General features: G+C 39.9%; 1 protein-coding gene across 1 annotated transcript in view; it reads right to left on the bottom strand.

Moving 5' to 3' along the window:
- The window catches only part of LOC132395594 (polycystin-1-like protein 1), a 237,974-nt gene that overhangs the window by 62,221 nt on the left and 151,311 nt on the right, over positions 1-24,442 (bottom strand). Inside the window, exons 39-47 of the mRNA XM_059972420.1 lie at positions 24,037-24,232; positions 13,619-13,729; positions 13,198-13,284; positions 12,105-12,312; positions 9,530-9,636; positions 5,077-5,293; positions 3,877-4,050; positions 2,191-2,310; positions 104-179 (exon numbers count right to left, since the gene is read on the bottom strand). Coding sequence (XP_059828403.1) covers positions 104-179; positions 2,191-2,310; positions 3,877-4,050; positions 5,077-5,293; positions 9,530-9,636; positions 12,105-12,312; positions 13,198-13,284; positions 13,619-13,729; positions 24,037-24,232 — 1,296 coding nt within the window. The remainder of the gene's footprint in view (positions 1-103; positions 180-2,190; positions 2,311-3,876; positions 4,051-5,076; positions 5,294-9,529; positions 9,637-12,104; positions 12,313-13,197; positions 13,285-13,618; positions 13,730-24,036; positions 24,233-24,442) is intronic.

Consider the following 24,442-nt stretch of genomic DNA (forward strand, 5'->3'; position numbering starts at 1 on the left):
TCTTTCTTGTGTTGCACATCATTCAATATCTAGAACACTTCTCACTCTTGGGACAATTAATTTCTTTGTTGATCACTTGAATATAATACTAATTTCTTGTTACCTTCAATAGAATATATATTGGATTCTCTTGTGGTCCTGTATTGCTCTTCAGTAGAAGTTTCTTGCAGTAATTTGACCTAAATTAAAGAAACCATAACAAAAGGTGAATCACACATTTGTATTAAGTTTCTAAAAAGTTTCACCAGCACAATTTAATAACTAGTAGGAATAAAAATGCAAGTTAGTTCAATGTAGAGTTTCTGCAATTTTTAATGTTATTTTTAAAAGCCAACCCTGCCCATTGTTCCCAAATAAAATCCTTGATCATGATGTATTTTGTTGAAATGTGCCACTATTCTGTAATTCACAGAAATCTTGTCACAAAAATCCTAAGTGATCAGCTGCACAAATCATTAAATACTGTTATCACAATGGTAAATAAAATCCAGTCCCATGTTCTCAATTCTCAACTATTTTGACAGGTATGTATTGAGAATGATGAATAGTTTGAACACTTGCAGTTGTACATAGAAGTCAGGTGGCTCTCAAAGGAAACTGCCTGAGATGCTTTTATGTGCTTTTTGAAACTGTGATAAAATTCTCTGAAGACTCGAATGCTTCATTCAGTAATCAACTCAAGAATATTAAGTATGATATTGCTTATTTGTCAGAATTATTCATAAAGTTTAATGAAATTAATCTTCAAATGCAAGAACATAACATGAATCTTATTAAAGTCAAATCAGTCATCACCACATTTTTGTTCAAATTAACCTTACTTAAGTGCACCATTAGCCACTTCAACCTTTTCCAATTTCTGAGCCTCTCTGATCTGGAAGAGATCGAAAAAATACCATATGATGATCTTCAAGAATACTGTGCCTATTGGGTGAGCTGCACAAGGACATGGAAGAGAGATTTCCCTTGATCCAAATTCAAGATTGGGTAATAAACCCATTGCTGAACACTTGTAATGAGGAATTAACAGGAAGCATGGAGGAACAGGAACTGATCTCGCTACAAATTGACTTTGACCTGACGTTAAGGTAAACAAAAATCATATCAAGACATTTGGTTGCAGAAAGAAATCTCTGAACACTACCTTGCGCTGCAGAAAAAGGTCAAGGTGTTCTTAATTTCATTTCCAACATCATATTTAGTGGATCGCAGTTTCAGTGCAGCCGGCCAACTTCTTTCAAAACAAAACAGACTGCAAATGACTGAAATTGGAGACCTAGGCCTCACTCTGAGTGACATTCAGCCTGATATTGAGCAATTGATATCACTGCACCAAGCCCATCCACCTCACTGAAAGGTGAACAAACAATAAAGTACTGAATAGTTGGATTACTAATGTACTGTAAAAATTGCTCCAGAATTGCTGATGAAAATTGTTCTTACTATAATTAAATGTTAAAATAATTTTAGTTGTTGCTGTAAATAGATTTGAATAATTTTGTAATTATTTCATACTGCTTTGAATCTGTAGTTCCTGTTTTCTTTTTCTGTGCATTATTAAACAAAATTCTTTATAGTTTTAATGTAATGGCTGGAAAGACCGAAGGGGCACTAGGGATGTAGTCCAGGAGCCAAGGGGGCAAGAACCCAAAAAAGTTTGGGAATCACGGATTTAAAATTAACATAATTAACTCAACAAAATTTGGTCAATTTGCCTTCCTTCCAAAAGGAAGGTGATATTTTTTCTGTCTGTTTTAATGGGACTGTTTCACGTACAGATTTCCCAGGCTGAGAAGGAGAAAGCCTGTGAACATTCACACTGCCTGGTTGGACTTGCTAAGGAGCCTACTAGTGCTGAGTAGGGGAACCGGTTACACTGGTAACAGGGCAGGTGTTGGTTAGGACAACATCTGCATTGGGCATCAGGACTTCCACATGAAGTGAGGGTACATCCGTCATTAGCACCAGTATAAATCAGAAGATTTGGCCCATCTATTAATACAGCAGATTACAAAAAAACATTCTAAATCTTGCCCTTCATCTCATCACAAGGCAAATTTCAGAGATTCTACGAATATCTGGAATTGGATACAAATTGCAGTGCAATTTGCCTCTAAATCAAAATGGTGAAACCATTATTACACCCTTAATCAATGAAAAATACAGGTTGAGAACAATGCATAATCTCACCTTGCTAAATCTGAATAGCAACGATAGTAACAATACGACTGGCAGTACTACTACAGTGGTAATCAAGCCAGTAACTAAGGAGGCAGCTGAGACATCAATGAGACCCAATTCAGCAGTGTACTAGAAATAAAAAGAAATATTTAACAATACAAAAGTCATTCATGAGGCAATTACAGGATGGAGGACATAAGTAAACCGATTGTGGTGCCAAAGAGAAAAGGTCAGGTAACCTGACTGAACAGTTATGTTAGCTTAATAATTGTACTATACTTCGCATTTGTTTACACATGGAAGAACACGATGTAAAGGTAAAATGGTTAAGTTATGGAGAAAGGACAAAGGTAAAACAACATAGACATTGGTCATAATCATTCAGTCTTCCTTTATTCAGGTGCGGCAGAAGACCAGAGGATAGCGTTGATGTTGTACTATCATTGTTCATTGGGGAACGTGGACCATGTGCATCCAGATGGAATCGGCTTAGATTGGCTTCATGGTCGGTGCAGACATAGTGAATTAAAGGGTTTGTTCCCAATGGTACTGTTCTATGTTTTATACATCCCATGTCATTGCAGGCTCCAATGGAATATAGCAGTACTCACTCATGGTGTAGGGAAAGGAAAAGAGAAATTAAAATCACAAAGTACATGCAAATAAATAGAAAAGTCACAAAAATAGTATATCTTAAAGAATAACATAGAAAATATTGAAATAAAAAATAAAGAATTAAAAACGCTTTCTGGAATTCAACATCAATCACCTCCATTAAACCTGCAATATAGTGGCAGCAGCTGTATTGCAGGATAAATGCAACTGACTTAGTTCACTTCCAAGATTCAGCTCCATTGATTTCAGTGGAATCAAGTTTCTGCTACATTTTAAATTTAGTATTAGGACACTGTACGTTGTTCAGTACAGCATAGGAACAATCCCTTCAGCACCAGCAATGGCACCAAACTAAACTAATCTCATCTGCCTGCACATATCTGTATTCCGCTATTCCTTGTTTGTTCATGTGCCTGTCTAAATGCCTCTTGAACCTTGCTATCATAACTGGTTCCACCATTTCCTGTCAGTGCATTCCATGCACTCTGGTGTAAAAATCCTACCTTATAACCTCTTTCAAAAATTTCCCTTCTCAGTTTAAACTAATGCCCTCTAGTGTTTGACATTTCCACCCTAGGAAAAGATTCTGACTTTCTATCCCATTTATGCTTCTCTTAATTTTATATACTTCTATCAGTATCGCCTCTCAGATTGTCCAGACAAAACAATCTAAGATTGTCCCATCTCTCCGTGTAACTAATACTCTCTAAACTATGCAACACCCTGCTTCTCTTCAAGCCTCTGCATCTTTCCTGTAATGGGACAATGAGAAATGCACAAAATATTCCAAGTTGGACTCATCAAACTTTTATATTTCTCATGACATTCCAGTTTTTTTACTCAAAACCCCAACCGATAAAGGCACCAGAAGATGAACTTTCACATTTAAGTGTTTACATTTTGATCAGACTATTCATCAGACTAGCTAAGGTCAGAATGGGATTCTGAAGACTTTGATCAACCCAAAGGTAGAGCCTCATCATCATTTTCAAAATGTAACTACATCACCTGATAGTAACGCACAACATGATCATAATTTTGAAAGCAAGATGAATATTGAAGTTTGGGAAGATATTTCACCTCCTCATTCTTGAGGCTGGTCAGCACAGCATTGAGACACATATAACACAACAGAAGGCAAAGGCAGATGGTGAGGCGTTGAGTATGTGTAAAAGAGCTGTGGGGTGGGCGACTGTATACTGATCCCCACATGTGATAGTCTTCCAGGTACTCAGTTAGTCTACTATAGAGAAGCTGTAAAAAAACAAGAATAGCTCATTAATTGAAACCATTAAATGTTTTAATAAATTCTGTTTCACAGAGAACATAAATCAGGTTTTGCAACAAGTGGCATTTTGCATTTGCAAAGTATACAATATTTATGATTGATCTTTTTTCTTTTAGATGTCTCAACATTTTAAAGCTATGACCTTTCATATTATAATTATCTCAAAAATTCTTTGACTGTACAAAGCTTATGCAATACAAAATTAGTGCAGAGAACAAAAATGCATAATTTTAAACAGTTACAAAATATGAAAGTTGTCTTTAGATTGTCAATGATTTTGACATATAGAAGAGCAACTGTGGGTTGAATTAAAAAGTTGTTACAGCACAAAGGAACACACTTGGCCAAATACGTCCATGACAACTCCCATGAGAAAAATCTATTCAGTCCCATCCTCCTGCTGTTACCCACAGCCACAAAGTTAATTATTTCTCAAATGCTTTTTCGAATCCCCTTTTAAAACTCTGAATGGCTCAATTTCCTTCAACCCATTAGCTCTAGATCACCATCACCCTTTATATTAAAAAGTTCTTTCCTCACATCTCCTCTGTATCTACTGGTTGTCACTTTAAATCGGGGTTGCCAACCTGGGGTCCACAGACCCTTCACCTAATAAAATTGGTCCATGGCATAAAAAAGTGTTGGGAACCCTTGCTTTAAATTAATCTCCACTGGTCCTTGAACCATCAGCTGAAAGATGGTTTATAGCAAAACTGTAGCAGTTTCAGCTGTGTTTGAAATTTGTTGTCAGAACATTAAGCACATACTCTAGCACATACTTTACTACATTATGATTAGTATCAGTCAGCATTCAAATTTCCGAGTTGCCACACCATTAGAAATGTCCCAATTTGTTAAGATCTAAAGGTTCCTATGTCTCAATTAAATTCACTCGTGTCACAAACCATGCATTAAGCCAAACATTACATTCTTAATCTGCAAGGTCAATACATGTTAATCATAATAGTTATCTTAGAAAAATAATACATTACTTTTTTAAAGCCAGGTGCATGGATGAGTGAGACCAGTTCTCGTTCTACCTTTCCATCTCCTTCATCTGCCGCAAGCCAGCATTCAGCAGGAAAGAACCAGCATGTGCCATTTAGCACGTCCTTAACAATCACAGAGGTAACATACCAGCTAGGAGAATGACCACCATTATTGTGCCAAAGATGAACCTTCCAAATTGGACCAAGGTTATCTGGAACACTAAGAAAAATTTTAAAATACTTTCATGGAATGTAAAGCTCTAGTCAGGCACAATTTTCATTTAAACAAGGCTTAGAGAATGGAGAACAAAAGTAGGTTGCTATTTAAAAAAATATCTTTCTTAAGTAAATGCAAAAATTTTATCTTAATTTACACTTAACAGTTTAATCCCAAAACCCCTGTTAATTAGTGAAGCAAAGTGATTCACAATAAGGAGCCAGGAAAAAAACAAAGCGAGGTTCACCCGATCTCTGTGTTGTCTCCAGAGGTGAAAGTGCAAGCATAAACCACTTCCATCGTGCAGGAATTTATAAGGAAAGGAGTGTTAAAAATGTGGTGAAACAAAGCAAATTTTAAAGGGACATATTAGTTATAGCATAAATATTAACAATGCTGCATGCCAAAATCAGAAATGAATCATGAAATGCAATTCTGCTTCTATTTTGGAGCAGGAACCATCAGGACACCAAATCATATCTATATGCCTAGTCTTCCACAAGTAGGCCACATAGCCTCAAAGAATGACTCAGGGAAAACACACTGTGAGAAATGAAGAACACTGAATGGTATTGTCGAAACCGAGGACAATCTGCTCGATCGGTCCATGGCTTAAAACGGTTCAGAAATCCTGTGCTAGGAAGACCTCAATGAAAGTTGCACGTTTCTGAGACACTCTGACGATACTGATGCTGAAAGGATGTTTCCAGTCATGGGGAGAAAACTCAGGGAAGGGAACAAAGTGTCAGAATAGGGTGTTGAAAATGTAAGACAGAAATGAGGTTATGAATCTTTAGATTATAGATTATGAATCTATAGGATTCTCTATCCATGGAGCTGTGGAGGGCAAATCATTGAATTTATTCAAGGCCGTGACAGACTATATGGAATACCATTTAATGAGTGTTAGGCAGAAAATGCCAAATTCAGATTGTCAATGATCTGATCAATTCCATCTACTATTTCTTAGGCTATGATGACATCTGTCACAAATAGTGACTCTAAAAAGTATTCACCACCCCCCCCCCACCTTGGAAGGTTTCATGTTTTATTGTTTTTCAACATTGAATCACAATGGATTTAATTTGGCTTTCTTGACAATGATCAACAGTAAGAGGCTCTTTCCTCTCAAAGTGGAAATCTCTACAAAGTAATCTAAATTAATCACAAATATCAAACACTAAATAATTGATTGCATGTATTCATTACTCCACTGCCCCCCATTAATATGACACACCAAATCATCACTGGTGTAGCCAATTGGTTTTAGAAGTCACATAATTAGTTAATTAGGGATCTGTTTTTGGAATTCTGTATGTACAGGAGGAGTTGTAAGGTTTGATGGCCACAGGTAAGAATGATTTCCTATGATGCTCACTGTTACATCTCGGTGGAATAAGTCTCTGGCTGAATGTACTCCTGTGCCTAACCAGTACATTCTTTATGGAATGGATGGGAGTCATTGTCCAAGATGGCATGCAACTTGGATAGCATCCCCTTTTCAGACACCACCGTCACAGAGTCCAGTTCCACCCCCACAACATCACCGGCCTTACGAACGAGTTTGTTGATTCTGTTGGTGCCTGCTACCCTCAGCCTGCTGCCCCAGCACACAACAGCAAACATGATAGCACTGGCCACCACAGACTAGTAGAACATCCTCAGCATCTTCCGGCAGATGTTAAAGGACCTCAGTCTCCTCAGGAAATAGAGACAGCTCTGACCCTTCTTGCAGTCAGCCTCAGTGTTCTTTGACCAGTCCAGTTTATTGTCAATTCGTATCCCCAGTTATTTGTAATCCTCCACCATGTCCACACTGATCCCTTGGATGGAAACAGGGGTCACCAGTGCCTTAGCCCTCCTCAGGTCAACCACCAGCTCCTTAGTCTTTTTCACATTAAGCTGCAGATGATTCTGCTCACACCGTGAGACAAAGTTTCCCACTGTAGCCCTGTACTCAGCCTCATCTCCCTTGCTGATGCATCCAACTATGGCTGAGTCATCAGAATACTTCTGAAGATGGCAAGACTCTGTGCAGTAGTTGAAGTCCGAGGTGTAGATGGTGAAGAGAAAGGGAGACAGGACAGTCCCCTGTGGAGCCCCAGTGCAGCTGACCTCTCTGTCTGACACACAGTGCTGCAAGTGCACGTAGTCAAGGTGTTTCGACTGACTGTAGTAAAAATACACCTGTATCTGGAAGGTCCAACTGCTGGTGAGTCAGTATCCTGACAAAATCTACACTATGAAAATAAAAGAACACTCCAAGCAACTCTGAGAAAAAGTTATGAAAAAGCACAAGTCAGGAGATGGATACAAGAAAATTTCCGAGTTACTGGATATCCCTTGTATAGTTAAGTCAATCATCAAGAAATGGAAAGAATATGGCACTGCTGTAAATCTGCCTAGAGCAGGCTGTCCTCAAAAACTGAGTGACCGTGCAAGAAGGGAACTGGTGAGGGAGGCCATCAAGAGATCCATGACAACTCTAGAGGAGTTACAAGCCTCAGTGACTGAAATGGGAGAGACTGCATATACAGCAACTGTTGTCCGGGTGCTTCACCAGTTGCAGCTTTCTGGGACAGTAGCAAAGAGAAAGTCATTGTTGAGAAAAAAACTCACATGAAATCTCAGCGAGCATTGCCAGAAGGCATGTGGGAGATTCTGAAGTCAGCTGAAAGAAGGTTCTATGGTCTGATGAAACCTAAATTGAGCTTTTTGATCATCAGACTAAATACTATGATTGTCATAAGCCAAACACTGCACATCATCAAAAACACACCATCCCTACTGTGAAGCATGGTGTTGGCTGCATCATCCTGTAGGGATGCTTCACTGCAACAGGTCCTAGAAGGCTTGTGAAGGCAGAGGGTAAAATGAATGCAGCAAAATACAGGGAAATCCTGGATGCAGTCTGAAAGAGAACTGCGACTGGAGAGAAGATTTGTTTTCCAGCAAGACAATGAACCAAGCAAAAAGCCAAAGACACACAGTAATGGCTTAAAAACAACAAAGCTAACGTCCTGGAGTGGTCAAGTCGGAGTCCAGATCTTAATTCAATTGAGAATTTGTGGCTGGACTTGATAAGGGCTGTTCATTCATGCACCCCATGCAATCTGACACAGCTTGAGCAGTTTTGCAAAGAATGGGGAAAAATTGCCATTTCAAGATGTGCAAAGCTGGTCGAGACCTATCCACACAGACACAAGGCTGTAATTGCAGCCAAAGGTGCAACTGCTAATTACTGACTTAAGGGGGAATGAATACTTATGCAATCAATTATTTCTTGTTTTATATTTGTAATTAATTTCGATCACTTCCTAGAGATCTGTTTTCACTTCAAAACAGAAGAGTCTTTCTGTTGATCAGTGTCAAAAAAGCCAAATTAAATTCATTGTGTTTCAATGTTGTAAAACAATAAAATATGAAAACTTCTGGGGGTGTGGGGGTGAATTCCTTTTATAGGCACTGTATGAGTTAAGCAGATAATCAGAAAATAGCTAAGGTAAATAATACCTTTCCAAGCTAACGTATGAAAAGAGAGAGGGGAGGGGGCATATAGAAGGCTATTCTGCAAAAACTAGAAGCTAAAAGAACTGTCAAGGCAATTTCCATTCAAATTTCCTGTGACATATAAACAAGGTTGTGAGATACTTGGATCTCAAAAACTGTGGCATTTCAATGTTAATTAATTATCTGGAAGTGATTGCCTTTATTGATTTATATCTTTTATATCACAAAACTTCACAAGATGAGAGTTTAAAAGTATATCATGAAGGACGTGAATAAATCTATAATCAAAGTAACTCAAAGGAAGTGTTGGCCATGAGGAGGATTAGTAACAGGGATGTAAGCAGGTCAAACAAGATTTATGGAGGGATAAGTAAATATTAGCAAATTTACATCCATAGCATAGAATTCTTTCAGCTTCAGTAGAAAGGCTCATTTTTATCATGACCATTATGACATACAGTATTCCTTCAGCCAATTGAAAGCATCACATCATCAAAAGAAATAGAATGTATTGATTTGGTCTGTTGTTATGCTCAAGTGATGCTTGGCTGCTCCTATTGGCCAGTAGATTGGGAAGGGTTGTGGATGTGCTGAAAATGCCTTATAAAAATGCAAGGCATCACAGGCACCAAACAAGCAAAGGATTCAAACTCATTTACTTTAAGTCATCTAATGAGCTGAATACAAAGAAGTATTTTGATCCAGTTCACCTCTTACTAAATGTCGTACCTCAGTATAAATGTGTATCTCGAATTCCTCTCAAATAATTGCTTCTCAGAGTGGTATAACTCTCTAGTTTCAGAAACACCATCTTCTCCATAAAGTTTTATATATACCTATAATTAGTTCAGATTTGTTAACAAACATGACTGATAAACAAACTGTTAGAATAACCATTCTGAAAAGCTAAAGTTAAAAGGTCAAAGTAATTTTATAACAAAAGTACATATATGTCACCATATACAACCGCGTGGTTCATTTTCTTGTGGGCATACTCAATAAATCTAATAACCATAATAGAATCAATAAAAGAACCCATCTGTCAGGGTGGACAACCAATGTGCAAAAGACCACAAATAGCAAATACAAAAGAAGAAAAAGAAATATTAATAATAAACAAGTAAGCAATAAATATTGAAATCATGAGATGAAGAGTCCTTGAAAGTGAGTCCATAAATTGTGGGAACAGTTCAGTGATGGGACAAATGAAGTTGAGTGAGTTTATTCCGTCTGGTTCAAGACCCTGATGTTGAGGGGTAATAACGGTTCCTGAACCTCATGGTATGGTTCCTGTATCAGCTTTTTGATGTCAGCAGTGAGAAGAGTGGTGGAAGTCCCTGACGATGGATGCCACTTTCCTGCGACAACTTTCCATGTAGATGTGCTCAATGGTGGGGAGTGCTTTACTCGAGATGGACTGGGCTGTATCCACTACTTTCTGTAGGATTTTCCATACCAGGCTGTGATGTAACCGGTCAATATACTCTCCACCGCATATCTATAGGAGGTTGCTAAAGTTTGAGATGTCATGTCAAACCTTCACAAACTTCTAAGGAGTAAAGGCTCTGCAGTGTTTTCTTCATAATTGCACCTACAGGCTAGGCCCAGGACAGCTCCTCTGAAATGAGGAATTTAAAGTTGCTGGCACTCTCCACCTCTGATCCCTCAATGAGGACCTCCGGTTTTCTCTTCCTGGTCAATAACCAGCTCCTTGGTCTTACTGACATTGAGTGAGAGGTTGTTGTAGTGGCACCACTCAGTCATATTTTCAATCTCCCTCCTATCTGTTGGCCACACAGTCATAAGTGCAAAATGAGTTGAGCAGGGGGCTAAACATACAACTTTGTGGTTCACCAATGCTGATGGAGGTTGTGGAGGAGACACTGCTGTCAACCTGAACTGGCTGTGGTCTGCAAGTGAGGAAACTGAGGATGTATGTCATGTGCATTGCTTTTATGTTAATAGGACACACACACTTGCACTCCACTCTTGTATTGAATTTTTGGTGTTAATTCTGCTGGATTCTGCTCACAAATGCTTCTAAATTCTGCATGATATGAGTGTTGTAGCACTAACCGGTTAAACCCCTGCTGCATTTGATGTTCCAAAAATAGTCTGTAGTGTCTAACTCCAGGTGATTTACTGGCTTATGTCTAGAGGGAGAAAGACACTGAACAAACACTTCACTTACTGTATATCATTACACTGTCCATCTACTTGTACAGATTTACCAGCAGTTTAGTTTAAGAATTACAGAAGTTCAAAGGCATCACTGTGGTACAACAGTCAGTACTGTTACCTCCAACCAGGTTTAACTCTGATCTCACTTGCTGTCTATGTAGAATTTGCATGTTCTGCCTGTAACTGTGTAAATTTCTGCTAGGTGCTCCAATTTCCTTGAAACTTACAAAGATCTGCGGGTAGGTTTTCTGTTACTGTAAGGTACTCCTCAGGGTATTTGTGACAAAAGAATCAGAGGGATATTGAAGGGCAAATAGGATATAATGAGACGAGGAGATTCAAGATTGTTTAATGTAATTTCCTGTACACAAATATAAAGGAGAATGAAATTATTGTTCCTCCGGATCTGATACAGCGCAGAAGAAAAACACAAAAGATAAAGAACACAACAATAAAAAATAAAGACAATAATTATAAATATGTAAGATAGCTGATATACATAGACTGATTGTATGTCCAGAAAATGAAGCCAGGCTGTACAGAAGGTGACTTTGACAGGAAATAATTAAGTAATACTGGAGTTAGTGAGTGGAGGTGTTAACCAGTCTTACTGCTTGGGGAAAAACTGTTTTTGAGTCTGGTGGGGGTGGGGGGAATGTTGGGAGGATGTTGGAGGTGAGGAATGTTGGGACTTCTAAGAGCAGGTTTTGCTACAACAGGCCAAATGGCTTCCTTCTGCACTGCAGTATACGAAATAATACATGGGGACAATAACAGATTTGACATGCCTAGTTGCTGGAGTCAGACAGCAATATGCATGTGCTTGCACATGAATGGCTAAAAACAGAGCAACAAAATCTGATAATAAACACATATAAAAGGACCATAAGAGAGATATTGTTGAGCAGGGCCATTTGGTCCAATACATATAATATTCCTGTAAAATGGCACTTTATTCCTTTAAATACATTTGTGTTCTATTGTCCATCCAGAAGAACATATGGAATTAATCATTTATTTTGTAGAACAATATTTTCTACCTTCTTATACCTCTTCAATAATTTGATACTGCCAATGTTAAATTAAAGAAAAACAACATGATTTTAAGAATGACATAAAATACCTTGGCAGTGGTTCCAGCCTTTGTTCTGAAGCCGGTCTCCACAATGACTGCATACAGGTACTGGTCAGCTGGAGCATTGTCTTGCAATACAATGACTTTAGGTTTTGTCTCAAGGATGAGATCTTTATGCTTACACAAGATAACCAGCAGAATGTAGAAAGTCAGTGCAAACAGAACAGTGATGCAAGTGACGTAGTTTTCAACAGCACTGGCAAAGCAATAAATAAATAATGATGAATCTCCAAAAACATAGATAATGATCAGAAATATAGACAATAGGGTTATTTTACCATCTGGCCTGAATTAATAACATTTTTAATATTCATCAGCTGACTGGGTTCTATTAAAGTAATATTTATTCATTATGCAAGTATTGAATATTGGAATATTTTAATAAAAACTAAAGTGGGATGCATGCTTATTTGTAATCTCAAATTTAGGATAATCAGTACCATATTCTAAAGCTCAGAAAAGTTGTCAAGTAAAAGTCAAGAGGTAAAAATAACTGAAAATAAATAAAAAGAGCACTTGCTTCCTAAAATTGGAAAAGATACAGCAGAGCAAAGGAGGTAACTTGGATTTTGGATCGGGGGTATGGAGAGAAAGCAGGTACAGGGTTCTGAGTTGGATGATCAGCCATGATCATACTGAATGGCGGTGCAGGCTCGAAGGGCTGAATGGCCTACTCCTGCACCTATTTTCTATGTTTCTATGTTTAAAGTACAATCAGCAATCAGCATAGTGATTCAATACTTGGAGCCTCAAAGTGTATTCAGTTTATTTCGTCTTTGGAAATGTAGCCATGAGTGTAAGTTTATGTAATCTTAAGTGGACAGTCCAATGGTATGAAACCTCTGTATCAAATTGAAGACTTGATCTCCAATATGTCTATTATACCAACTTCAGAATATTTCTAATGTATCAATGAAAGGAATTTTTATTTAATTTTGCCTTACCTTACTGACACATTTGCTTGTAATAATCCAGTGCTGATACTACACATCTCTTTGTATATAACTAATTATGCAACTAATCAGTTCCAGAGGGCATAAATATTGTCAATGTAACTATCCTTAATTGTTGCGATACCCACCTGATAAATATCAATATATCTGTGAATTTGACATCCTTCATCTTAACCGACTGATGTGCAACTGTAAATGTCGTCATGTGGTCGCAACTAATTAAAAATTTAAAAATTTACAATTATATGTTTATCGAAAAGATGACAGATATAACTATTTGGAAAAGAGCAAAAGCATCAAATATGAACTTCAATTCATTTAATCTGACCGATATGGATTAATTATGCATTTTACAGTACAAGCTGTGAGTAAAACAAAACAGTGAACGTTTTTGTGGAACTCATCGAAGTAAAGATGCATTTTGCTTTCCTCATTCTAATTGTTTGTTCCACTCAGAATGATAATTAATGAGCATTAATTAGCACAAATCACAAACAAAACTGTGAAAGTCTTTGGGTCAGAATCTGTTACCAATGGTGAGCCTCTCACCTTTCCTGCCTAATTTGCACAATTCCTGGGACATTTCCCTGAGAAAATCTGCCTCCATCCCTGGTGCCAAAGCTCAATGCAGAAGCAGTGACTTCCAATTTGTAAATTGCACTGTGGAATGAGGAAATAGAACAAACCTGACTCTCAAAACAACTGAAAACAGTTTCCTGTCAGTTTAACCTTATTCTTGACATAAACAACTATTAAGTTTGCCAAATGCTTCTTTCTATTTCAATCTTTTTATTGATTTAAAAAGAGCATATATTCAAGTCAAGTCAAGTCAACTTTTATTGACATTTCGACCATAACTGCTGGTACAGTGCATAGTAAAAATGAGACAACGTTTTTCAGCACCATGGTTTACATGACACATGTAAAAGCTAGACTGAGCTACATAATTAAAAAAACACACAGAGAAAGCTATACTAGACTACAGACGTATACTGGACTGCATAAAGTGCACAAGAACAGTGCAGGCAGTACAATAAATAATAAAGACAGTAGGGCAAGGTGTCAGCCCAGGCTTCGGGTATTGAGGAGTCTGATAGCTTTGGGGAAGAAACTGTTACATAGTCTGGTCGTGAGAGCCTGAATGCTTCGGAGCCTTTTCCCAGACGGCAGGAGGGAGAAGAGATTGTATGAGGGATGCATGGGGTCCTTCATAATGCTGTTTCCTTTGCGGATGCAGTGTGTAGTGTAAATGTCCATATTGGCGGGAAGAAAGACCTCGATGATCTTCTCAGCTGACCTCACTATCCGCTGCAGGGTCTTGCGATCCGAGATGGTGCAATTTCCGGACCAGGCAGTGATGCAGTTGCTCAGGATGCTCTCAATACAAACGCTGTAGAATGTGATGAGGATGGGGGGTGGGAGATGGACTTTCCTCAGCCTTCACAAAAAGTAGAGACGCTGCTGGGCTTTCGTTGCTATGGAGCTGGTGTTGAGGGACCAGGTGAGATTCTCTGCCAGGTGAACACCAAGAAATTTGGTGCTCTTTATGATCTCTACCGAGGAGCCGTCAAAGTTCAGCGGGGAGTGGTCACTCCATGCCCTCCTGAAGTCAACAACCATCTCTTTTGTTTTGTTCACATTAAGAGACAGGTTGTTGGCTCTGCACCAGTCCGTTAGCCGCTGCACCTCATCTCTGTAAGCGTTATTCTTGCTGATAAGACCCATTACAGTAGTGTCATCGGCGAACTTGATGATATGGTTTGAGCTGTGTGTTGCAGCACACTCGTGGGTCAGCAGAGTGAACAGCAGTGGACTGAGCACACAAGCAAGAGGAGAATTGTCTCAAATATATATTTCAATAACTAATTTGCAAGGGGGATGGGACCCGGAGTGACAGAGCAGTGAAAGAAGTACATGGAGTAAAGCCAGATCTAACATATAGAGAGGCTTTGAGGAAAGAGAAGCAGAATAAAGGGTATAAAGGTAGTAAGGTAGAAGGGCTAAAGTGTGTGTACTTCAATGCAAGAAGCATCAGGAACAAAGTTGATGAACTGAGAGTTTGGATACATACATGGAATTATGATGTAGTGGCCATTACAGAGACTTGGCTGGCACCAGGGCAGGAATGAATTCTCAATATTCCTGGATTTCAGTGCTTTAAAAAGGATAGGGAGAGGGGAAAAGGGGAGGAGGGGTGGCATTACTGGTCAGGGATACTATTACAGCTACAGAAAGGGGGGGGGGTAATGTAGCAGGATCCTCTTTTGAGTCAGTATGGGAGGAAGTCCGGAACAGGAAGGGAGCAGTTACTCTATTGGGGGTATTCTATAGACCCCCTGGTAGTAGCAGAGATACCGAGGAACAGATTGGGAGGCAGATTTTGGAAAGGTGCAAAAATAACAGTGTTTGTTATCTTTAACTTCCCTGATATTGATTGACACCTGATTAGTTCCAAGGATTTAGATGGGGCGGAGTTTGTTAAGTGTGTCCAGGATGGATTCCTGTCACAGTATGTTGACAGGCCGACTAGGGGGAATGCCATACTAGATCTAGTATTAGGTAATGCACCGGGTCAGGTCACAGATCTGTCAGTGGGTGAGCATCTGGGGGACAGTGATCACCGTTCCCTGACCTTTAGCATTATCATGGAAGAAGGATAGAATCAGAAAAATTTTAATTGGGGAAGGGCAAATTATGAGGCTATAAGGCTAGAACTTGCGGGTGTGAATTGGGATGATGTTTTTGCAGGGAAATGTACTATGGACATGTGGTCGATGTTAAAGGATCTCTTGCAGGATGTTAGGGATAAATTTGTCCTGGTGAGGAAGATAAAGAATGGTAGGGTGCAGGAACCATGGGTGACAAGTGAGGTGGAAAATCTAGTCAGGTGGAAGAAGGCAGCATACATGAGGTTTAGGAAGCAAGGATTAGATGGGTCTATTGAGGAATATAGGGTAGCAAGAAAGGAGCTTAAGAAAGGGCTGAGAAGAGCAAGAAGGGAGCATGAGAAGGCCTTGGCGAGTAGGGTAAAGGAAAACTCCAAGGCATTCTTCAATTATGTGAAGAACAAAAGGATGACAGGAGTGAAGGTAGGACCGATTAGAGATAAAGGTGGGAAGATGTGCCTGGAGGCTGTGGAAGTGAGCGAGGTCCTCAATGAATACTTCTCTTCGGTATTCACCAATGAGAGGGAACTTTATGACTGTGAGGACAATATGAGTGAGGTTGATGTTCTGGAGCATGTTGATATTAAGGGAGAAGAGGTGTTGGAGTTGTTAAAATACATTAGGACGGAAAAATCCCCAGGGCCTGATGGAATATTTCCCAGGCTGCTCCACGAGGCGAGGGAAGAGATTGCTGAGCCTCTGGCTAGGATCTTTATGTCCTCGTTGTCCACGGGAATGGTACTGGAGGATTGGAGGGAGGCAAATGTTGTCCCCTTGTTCAAGAAAGGTAGTAGGGATAGTCCGGGTAATTATAGACTAGTGAGCCTGATGTCTGTGGTGGGAAAGCTGTTGGAAAAGATTCTTAGAGATAGGATCTATGGGCATTTAGAGAATCATGGTCTGATCAGGGACAGTCAGCTTGGCTTTGTGAAGGGCAGATCCTGTCTAACAAGCCTTATAAAGTTATTTGAGGAGGTGACCAGACATATAGATGAGGGTAGTGCAGTGCATGTGATCTGTATGGATTTTAGTAAGGCATTTGACAAGGTTCCACACGATAGGCTTATTCAGAAAGTCAGAAGGCATGGGATCCAGGGAAGTTTGGCCAGGGGGATTCAGAGTTGGCTTGCCTGCAGAAGGCAGAGGGTCGTGGTGGAGGAAATACATTCAGTTTCGAGGTTGTGACTAGTGGTGTCCCACAAGGATCTGTTCTGGGGCCTCTACTTTTCGTGATTTTTATTAATGATCTGGATGTGGGGATAGAAGGGTGGGTTGGCAAGTTTGCAGACACAAAGTTTGGTGGTGTTGTAGATAGTGTAGAAGATTGCAGAGAGACATTGATAGGATGCAGAAGTGGGCTGAGAAGTGGCAAATGGAGTTCAACCCGAAGAAGACTGAGGTAGTACACTTTGGAAGGACAAACTCCAAGGCAGAATACAAAGTAAATGGCAGGATACTTGGTAGTGTGGAGGAGCAGAGGGATCTGGGGGTACATGTCCACAGATACCTGAAAGTTGCCTCACAGGTAGATAGGGTAGTTAAGAAAGCTTATGGGGTGTTAGCTTTCATAAGACGAGGGATAGAGTTTAAGAGATGTGATGTAATGATGCAGCTCTACAAAACTCCGGTTAGGCCACACTTGGAGTACTGTGTCCAGTTCTGGTTGCCTCACTATAGGAAGGATGTGGAAGCATTGGAAAGAGTACAGAGGAGATTTACCAGGATGCTGCCTGGTTTAGAGAGTATGGATTATGATCAGAGATTAAGGGAGCTAGGGCTTTATTCTTTGGAGAGAAGGAGGATGAGAGGAGACATGATAGAGGTATACAAGATATTAAGAGGGATAGACAGAGTGGGCAGCCAGTGCCTCTTCCCCGGGGCATCACTGCTCAGTACAAGAGGACATGGCTTTAAGGTAAGGGGAGGGAAGTTCAAGGGGGATATTAGAGGAAGGTTTTTTACTCAGAGAGTGGTTGGTGCGTGGAATGCACTGCCTGAGTCAGTGGTGGAGGCAGATACACTGGTGAAGTTTAAGAGACTGATAGACGGGTATATGGAGGAATTCAAGGTGGGGGTTATATGGGAGGCAGGGTTTGAGGGTTGGCACTACATTGTGGGCTGAAGGGCCTGTAATGTGCTGTACTGTTCTATGTTCTATAACAATACATAAAGAAGGTGAAATAAACATGATCAAAATCATGCATAGTATTAATCTGATATAGAATGCATAATAAGGAAAAAGATAATTAATACTCCTCTTTTCAATTCATGAAGAGAAAAAGACTTCATGAAATTTTTATGTAAAAAAAACCCACTATTCTATACAAGCAAAAACAAAAAGGAGAAAAAGACAGAGCAGTTCATCCTGACAGTAAAACCAAGAAAAGAAATACTTTCCGATCAAATCCAAAACTTCTGAAAAATAACTGGAAGAGAGTCATTACAAAAATCAATAAGTCAAATCATATGAAAATATTGAATAAAACTTTGCCAGATTTCTTCAAATTTAAAAATTGTATCAAATGTCTGACTTCTTATTTTCTCTAAACATAAACAGGACATGATGGAGGAAAGCCAATAAAAAACAGTAGGTGGATTAGGATCCTTCCAAAGGCTCTCCTAGCCAGTAAAGTTGAAAAGGCTATCATCCGCTGAGCGGAAACAGGAATATATCCTGCTTCCGATGGAATAATCCCAAAAATCGCTGTAAGTAAATTTGGTTGTAAGTCCAGATCCAAAACTCTTGATAAAGTTTTAAAGACATCTTTGCAAAAATTATCCACTTTTTTAAGTTAAATAATTTTATTCTTTCTAGTAAAATCCAATTTAACTATTTTTTTAAACCATCAATTTTAGATCAGGCCTTTTTAATTTGGAAAACCAAAGGAATAATAACTTTTTCAGATTTGTTTATAGGTTCTCTTTTGGAAGAGGACAGCGAGGCTTTGAGAGGAAGTGCGGCGGCGGCCATTTTCAAATTGTCCAATTGCGTCTCAGATCGGAGTTCTGAGAGGCGGCACTGCGCAGGCGCGTGAAGGAGGCCTGGGAAGGAGGGAAGATATAAAAAGAAAGCAGCCTTAAGAAGCGGGCAGCTTTGTTTGCGGGCAGCGGAGTGCGCCGGGAGCAGAGTGTAGGGCTTGGGCTCAGAGGGCTTAGGCAGAAGAAGGCACAGTAGGCTTATCTTTTAGTTCTTGTTATTTTCAGTTATTCGGGAAGTATGAGTGTGAGGGCAGCTTGTTGTTCTCGGTGTCGGATGTGGGAGGTCCTAGAGTCTCCGAGCCTCCAGGACATCCACATCTGTGCCAGGTGCACCGAACTGCAGCTCCTGAGGGACTGAGTTAGGGAACTGGAGCTGCAGCTCGATGACCTTCGCCTGGTTAGGGAGAGGAGTTACAGGCAGGTGGTCACTCCGGGGCCACGGGAGGCAGATAGGTGGGTCACGGTCAGGAAGGGGAAGAGGCAGGTACTAGAGAGTACCCCAGTGGCTGTACCCCTTGACAGTAAGTACTCATGTTTGAGTACTGTTGGGGGGGACAGCCTACCTGGTGGAAGTGACAGTGGCCAGGTCTCCGGCACAGAGGACGGCCCTGTAGCTCAGAAGGGTAGGGATAGAAGAAAGAGGACCATAGTAATAGGGGACTCGATGGTCAGGGGTTCAGACAGGCGGTTCTGTGGAGGTGATCGGGAGTCCCGGATGGTAATTTGCCTCCCTGGTGCCAGGGTTCGGGACATTTCTGATCGCGTCCAAGATATCCTGAAGTGGGAGGGTGAGGAGCCAGAGGTCGTGGTAGATGTAGGTACCAATGACATAGGTAGGAAAGGGGAAGAGGTCCTGAAACGAGAGTATAGGGAGTTAGGAAGGCAGTTAAGAAGAAGGACCACAAAGTTAGTAATCTCGGGATTACTGCCTGTGCCACGCGACAGTGACAGTAGGAGTGGAATTAGGTGGAGGATGAATGCATGGCTGTGGGATTGGAGCAGGGGGCAGGGATTCAAGTTTCTGGATCATTGGGACCTCTTCTGGGGCAGGCGTGACCTGTTCAAGAAGGACGGGTTACACTTGAATCCTGGGGGGACCAATATCCTAGCAGGGAGGTTTGCTAGGGCTAAAGGGCAGACTTTAAACTAGTAAGATGGGGGGGCGGGAATCAATTTGAGAAAACTATGGGAGGGGAGGTTAGTTCACCAGTAGAGCAAGTAAATAGACAGTGTGTGAGGGAGGAAAGGCAGGTGATGGAGAAGGGATGCACTCAGCCCGAAGATGTAGGGGAGAAGAAAGAAAAGGATAATAAATTTGAATGCATTGTTAGGGATGAAAAGAGAGGAGGAGGTGGAGAGTATCTTAAATGTAACTATTTTAATGCTAGGAGCATTGTAAGAAAGGTGGATGAGCTTAAAACGTGGATTGATACCTGAAATTATGATGTTGTAGCTATTAGTGAAACATGGTAGAAGGAAGGGTGTGATTGGCAACTAAATATTCCTGGATTTAGTTGCTTCAGGTGTGATAGAATAGGAGGGGCCAGAGGAGGAGGTGTTGCATTGCTTGTCCGAGAAAATCTTATGGCGGTGCTTTGGAAGGATAGATTAGAGAGCTCCTATAGGGAGACTATTTGGGTGGAATTGAGGAATGGGAAAGGTGTAGTAACACTGATAGGAGTGCATTATAGGCCACCTAATGGGGAGCGTGAGTTGGAAGAGCAAATGTGTAAGGAGATAGCAGATATTTGTAGTAAACACAAGGTGGTGATTCTGGGAGATTTTAATTTTCCACACGTAGACTGGGAAGATCATTCTGTAAAAGGGCTGGATGGTTTAGAGTTTGTGAAATATGTGCAGGATAGTTTTTTGCAACAATACATAGAAGTACCGACTAGAGATGGGGCAGTGTTGGATCTCCTGTTAGGGAATGCAATAGGTCAGCTGACAGATGTATGTGTTGGGGAGCACTTCGGGTCCAGTGATCACAATAGCATTAGCTTCAATATAATTATGGAGAAGGACAGGATTGGACCTAGAGTTGAAATTTTTGATTGGAGAAAGGCTAACTTTGAGGAGATGCGAAGGGATTTAGAGAGAGTGGATTGGGTGAAGTTGTTTTATGGGAAGGATGTAATAGAGAAATGGAGGTCTTTTAAGGGTGAAATTATGAGGGTACAGAATCTTCATGTTCCTGTTAGGTTGAAAGGAAAGGTTAAAGGTTTGAAAGCACCATGGTTTTCAAGGGATATTAGAAACTTGGTTCGGAAAAAGAGGGATGTCTACAATAGATATAGGCAGCATGGAGTAAAGGAATTGCTCGAGGAATATAAAGAATGTAAAATGAATCTTAAGAAAGAGATTAGAAAAGCTAAAAGAAGATACGAGGTTGGTTTGGCAAATAAGGTGAAAGTAAATCCGAAAGGTTTCTACAGTTATATTAAAAGCAAGAGGATAGTGAGGGATAAAATTGGCTCCTTAGAGAATCAGAGTGGTCAGCTATGTGTGGAGCCGAGGGAGATGGGAGAGATTTTGAACGATTTCTTCTTTTCGGTATTCACTAAGGAGAAGGATTTTGAATTGTGTAAGGTGTAGGAAACAAGTAAGGAAGTTATGGAACCTATGACAATTAAAGAGGTAGAAGTACTGGCACTTTTAAGAAATTTAAAAGTGGATAAATCTCCGGGTCCTGACAGGATATTCCCCAGGACCTTGAGGGAAGTTTGTGTAGAAATAGCAGGAGCTCTGACGGAGATCTTTAAGATGTCATTAGAAACGGGGATTGTGCCGGAGGATTGGCATATTGCTCATGTGGTTCCATTGTTTAAAAAGGGTTCTAGAAGTAAGCCTAGCAATTATAGACCTGTCAGTTTGACATCAGTGGTGGGTAAATTAATGGAAAGTATTCTTAGAGATAGTATTAATAATTATCTGGATAGACAGGATCTGATTAGGAGTAGCCAGCATGGATTTGTGCGTGGAAGATCATGTTTGACAAACCTTATTGAACTTTTTTGAAGAAGTTACGAGGAATGTTGACGAGGGTAAGGCAGTGGATGTAGTCTATATGGACTTCAGCAAAGCCTTTGACAAAGTTCCACATGGAAGGTTAGTTAGGAAGGTTCAGTCGTTAGGTATTAATGCTGGAGTAATAAAATGGATTCAACAGTGGCTAGATGGGAGATGCCAGAGAGTAATGGTGGATAATTGTTTATCGGGATGGAGGCCGGTGACTAGCGGGGTGCCTCAGGGATCTGCTTTGGGCCCAATGTTGTTTGTAATATACATAAATGATCTGGATGATGGGGTGGTAAATTGGATTAGTAAGTATGCCGATGATACTAAGATAGGAGGTGTTGTGGATAATGAGGTGGGTTTTCAAAGCTTGCAGGGAGATTTATGCCGGTTAGAAGAATGGTCTGAACGTTGGCAGATGGAATTTGATGCTGAGAAGTGTGAGGTTCTACATTTTGGCAGGAATAATCCAAATAGAACATACAGGGTAAATGGTAGGGCATTGGGGAATGCAGAGGAACAGAGAGATCTAGGAATAACAGTGCATAGTTCCCTGAAGGTGGAATCTCATGTAGATAGGGTGGTGAAGAAGGCTTTTGGAATGCTGGCCTTTATAAATCAAAGCATTGAGTACAGAAGTTGGGATGTAATGTTAAAATTGTACAAGGCATTGGTAAGGCCAAATTTGGAATATTGTGTACAGTTCTGGTCACCGAATTATAGGAAAGATATCAATAAATTAGAGAGAGTGCAGAGACGATTTACTAGGATGTTACCTGGGTTTCAGCACTTAAGTTACAGAGAAAGGTTGAACAAGTTAGGTCTCTATTCATTGGAGCGTAGAAGGCTGAGGGGGGATTTGATCGAGGTATTTAAAATTTTGAGACGGATAGATAGAGTTGACGTGAATAGGCTGTTTCCATTGAGAGTAGGGGAGATTCAAACGAGAGGACATGATTTGAGAGTTAGGGGGCAGAAGTTTAAGGGAAACACGAGGGGGTATTTCTTTACTCAGAGAGTGATAGCTGTGTGGAATGAACTTCCTGTAGAAGTAGTAGAGGCCAGTTCAGTTGTGTCATTTAAGGTAAAATTGGATAGGTATATGGACAGGAAAGGAGTGGAGGGTTATGGGCTGAGTGCGGGTAGGTGGGACTAGGTGAGATTAAGAGTTCGGCACGGACTAGGAGGGCCGAGATGGCCTGTTTCCGTGCTGTGATTGTTATATGTTATATGGTTATATGGATTGTTTAATGTCTTTCACTCAGCTAGCAGATAAATATGATTTACCTAATGCACACTTTTTTAAAGATATTTACAAATTAGGAATTTTTTTTACGTATTTTCCTTCCAAATTACCCCTTTGCTTATCCACATAACATGATAGATACCCTTTTTCAGGATAAACCACTTCAAAAAGGATTGATAGCTACAATTTATAAATGGTTATTGAATTCATGAATGATATCTAACGATAAAATTAAAGGTGCGTGGGAATTGGAATTTCAAGAGTTATTTTCAGATAATCAATGGAGTAAAATTTTTCATTTGTTAATTACTTCATCTATTTGTGCTAGTCATTCCTTGATACAGTTCAAGGTAGTGCATTGGTCACATATGTCAAAGGATAAATCAGCCCGTATTTTTCCTAATATCAATCCTATTTGCTATAGATGTAATATTGAGGTGGCCACTTTAATTCATATGTTTTGGTCTTGCATAAAGGTGGATAATTTTTGGAAAGATGTCTTTAAAACTTTATCAAGAGCTTTCCAAACCTATGAATGTTTTGAAAATACCCAAGCTATTAAAATCATTTACAACAAAAAATAATAAATGATTAATATAATTAAAGCAGTTAAACAAACAGTACTTAAAAACAATTGTATTAATTAAAACTATTGAAAATAGTTTATAACCACTACAATACACATTATTTCTCCTGCACCTAAGCCTCTCAAACTAATCTCCTCAATTAGAATCAATGGCAAAGGACAGCTTGGCATTTAGGTAGAACGCATGGGTCGCTCAACCAGATATTCCAGTGTAGGTCACAGGGAATGCCCATCAAGTCACATTGTCTCACACTGGATTCCTTGAGGCATCTGATGTGGGGTTGAACAAGCTTGGCACATACGTGTTTTGAATGAGCAAGAAAGCCACATCCCCTCAAGTTCTGATAGGAAAGTGCCAACAGTTACTGTCAGAAGTTCCCGTACTTTTAGATTGCTGTATTTTATTGGAGTTCTTTTTGCATAAGGTAATATCAAATGCAAACCAAAGAAACATCATCACTGAGAACAATCATACCTGCAGTTTATTTTCTGTGAATCTGATTCCTGTCGGGGTGAACAGCCATCAGATTTCCACTCCTTGATATCATCCCAGTACAAACACTGAGTCCACTGGATACTCAGAGTGTAACTTACATTGTTGGCAAGATAGTTATTTTTGGGCTTTCTATTGTAGTTTGCATCTAAGAGGCCAAGATAATATGTCCCAGTACCTGGTGTGAATAGTAATGAAAAACAGATTATCAAGTTTAACTGATAATAGAGGCCTTTACTTCTGTGATTATGTTATTTTATTCAATATTCTGTCTTGCATAGAATGCGGTAAAATGAGCTCAAATACACAAATCAGAGATTCTGCTCAGCAGAACCAGACCTCTTTGTGATACATGTGTATTTAACTTAAATATCTCACTGCTATGGTC

Source organism: Hypanus sabinus, chromosome 6, assembly GCF_030144855.1.
Source record: "Hypanus sabinus isolate sHypSab1 chromosome 6, sHypSab1.hap1, whole genome shotgun sequence".
Classification (NCBI taxonomy): domain Eukaryota; kingdom Metazoa; phylum Chordata; class Chondrichthyes; order Myliobatiformes; family Dasyatidae; genus Hypanus; species Hypanus sabinus.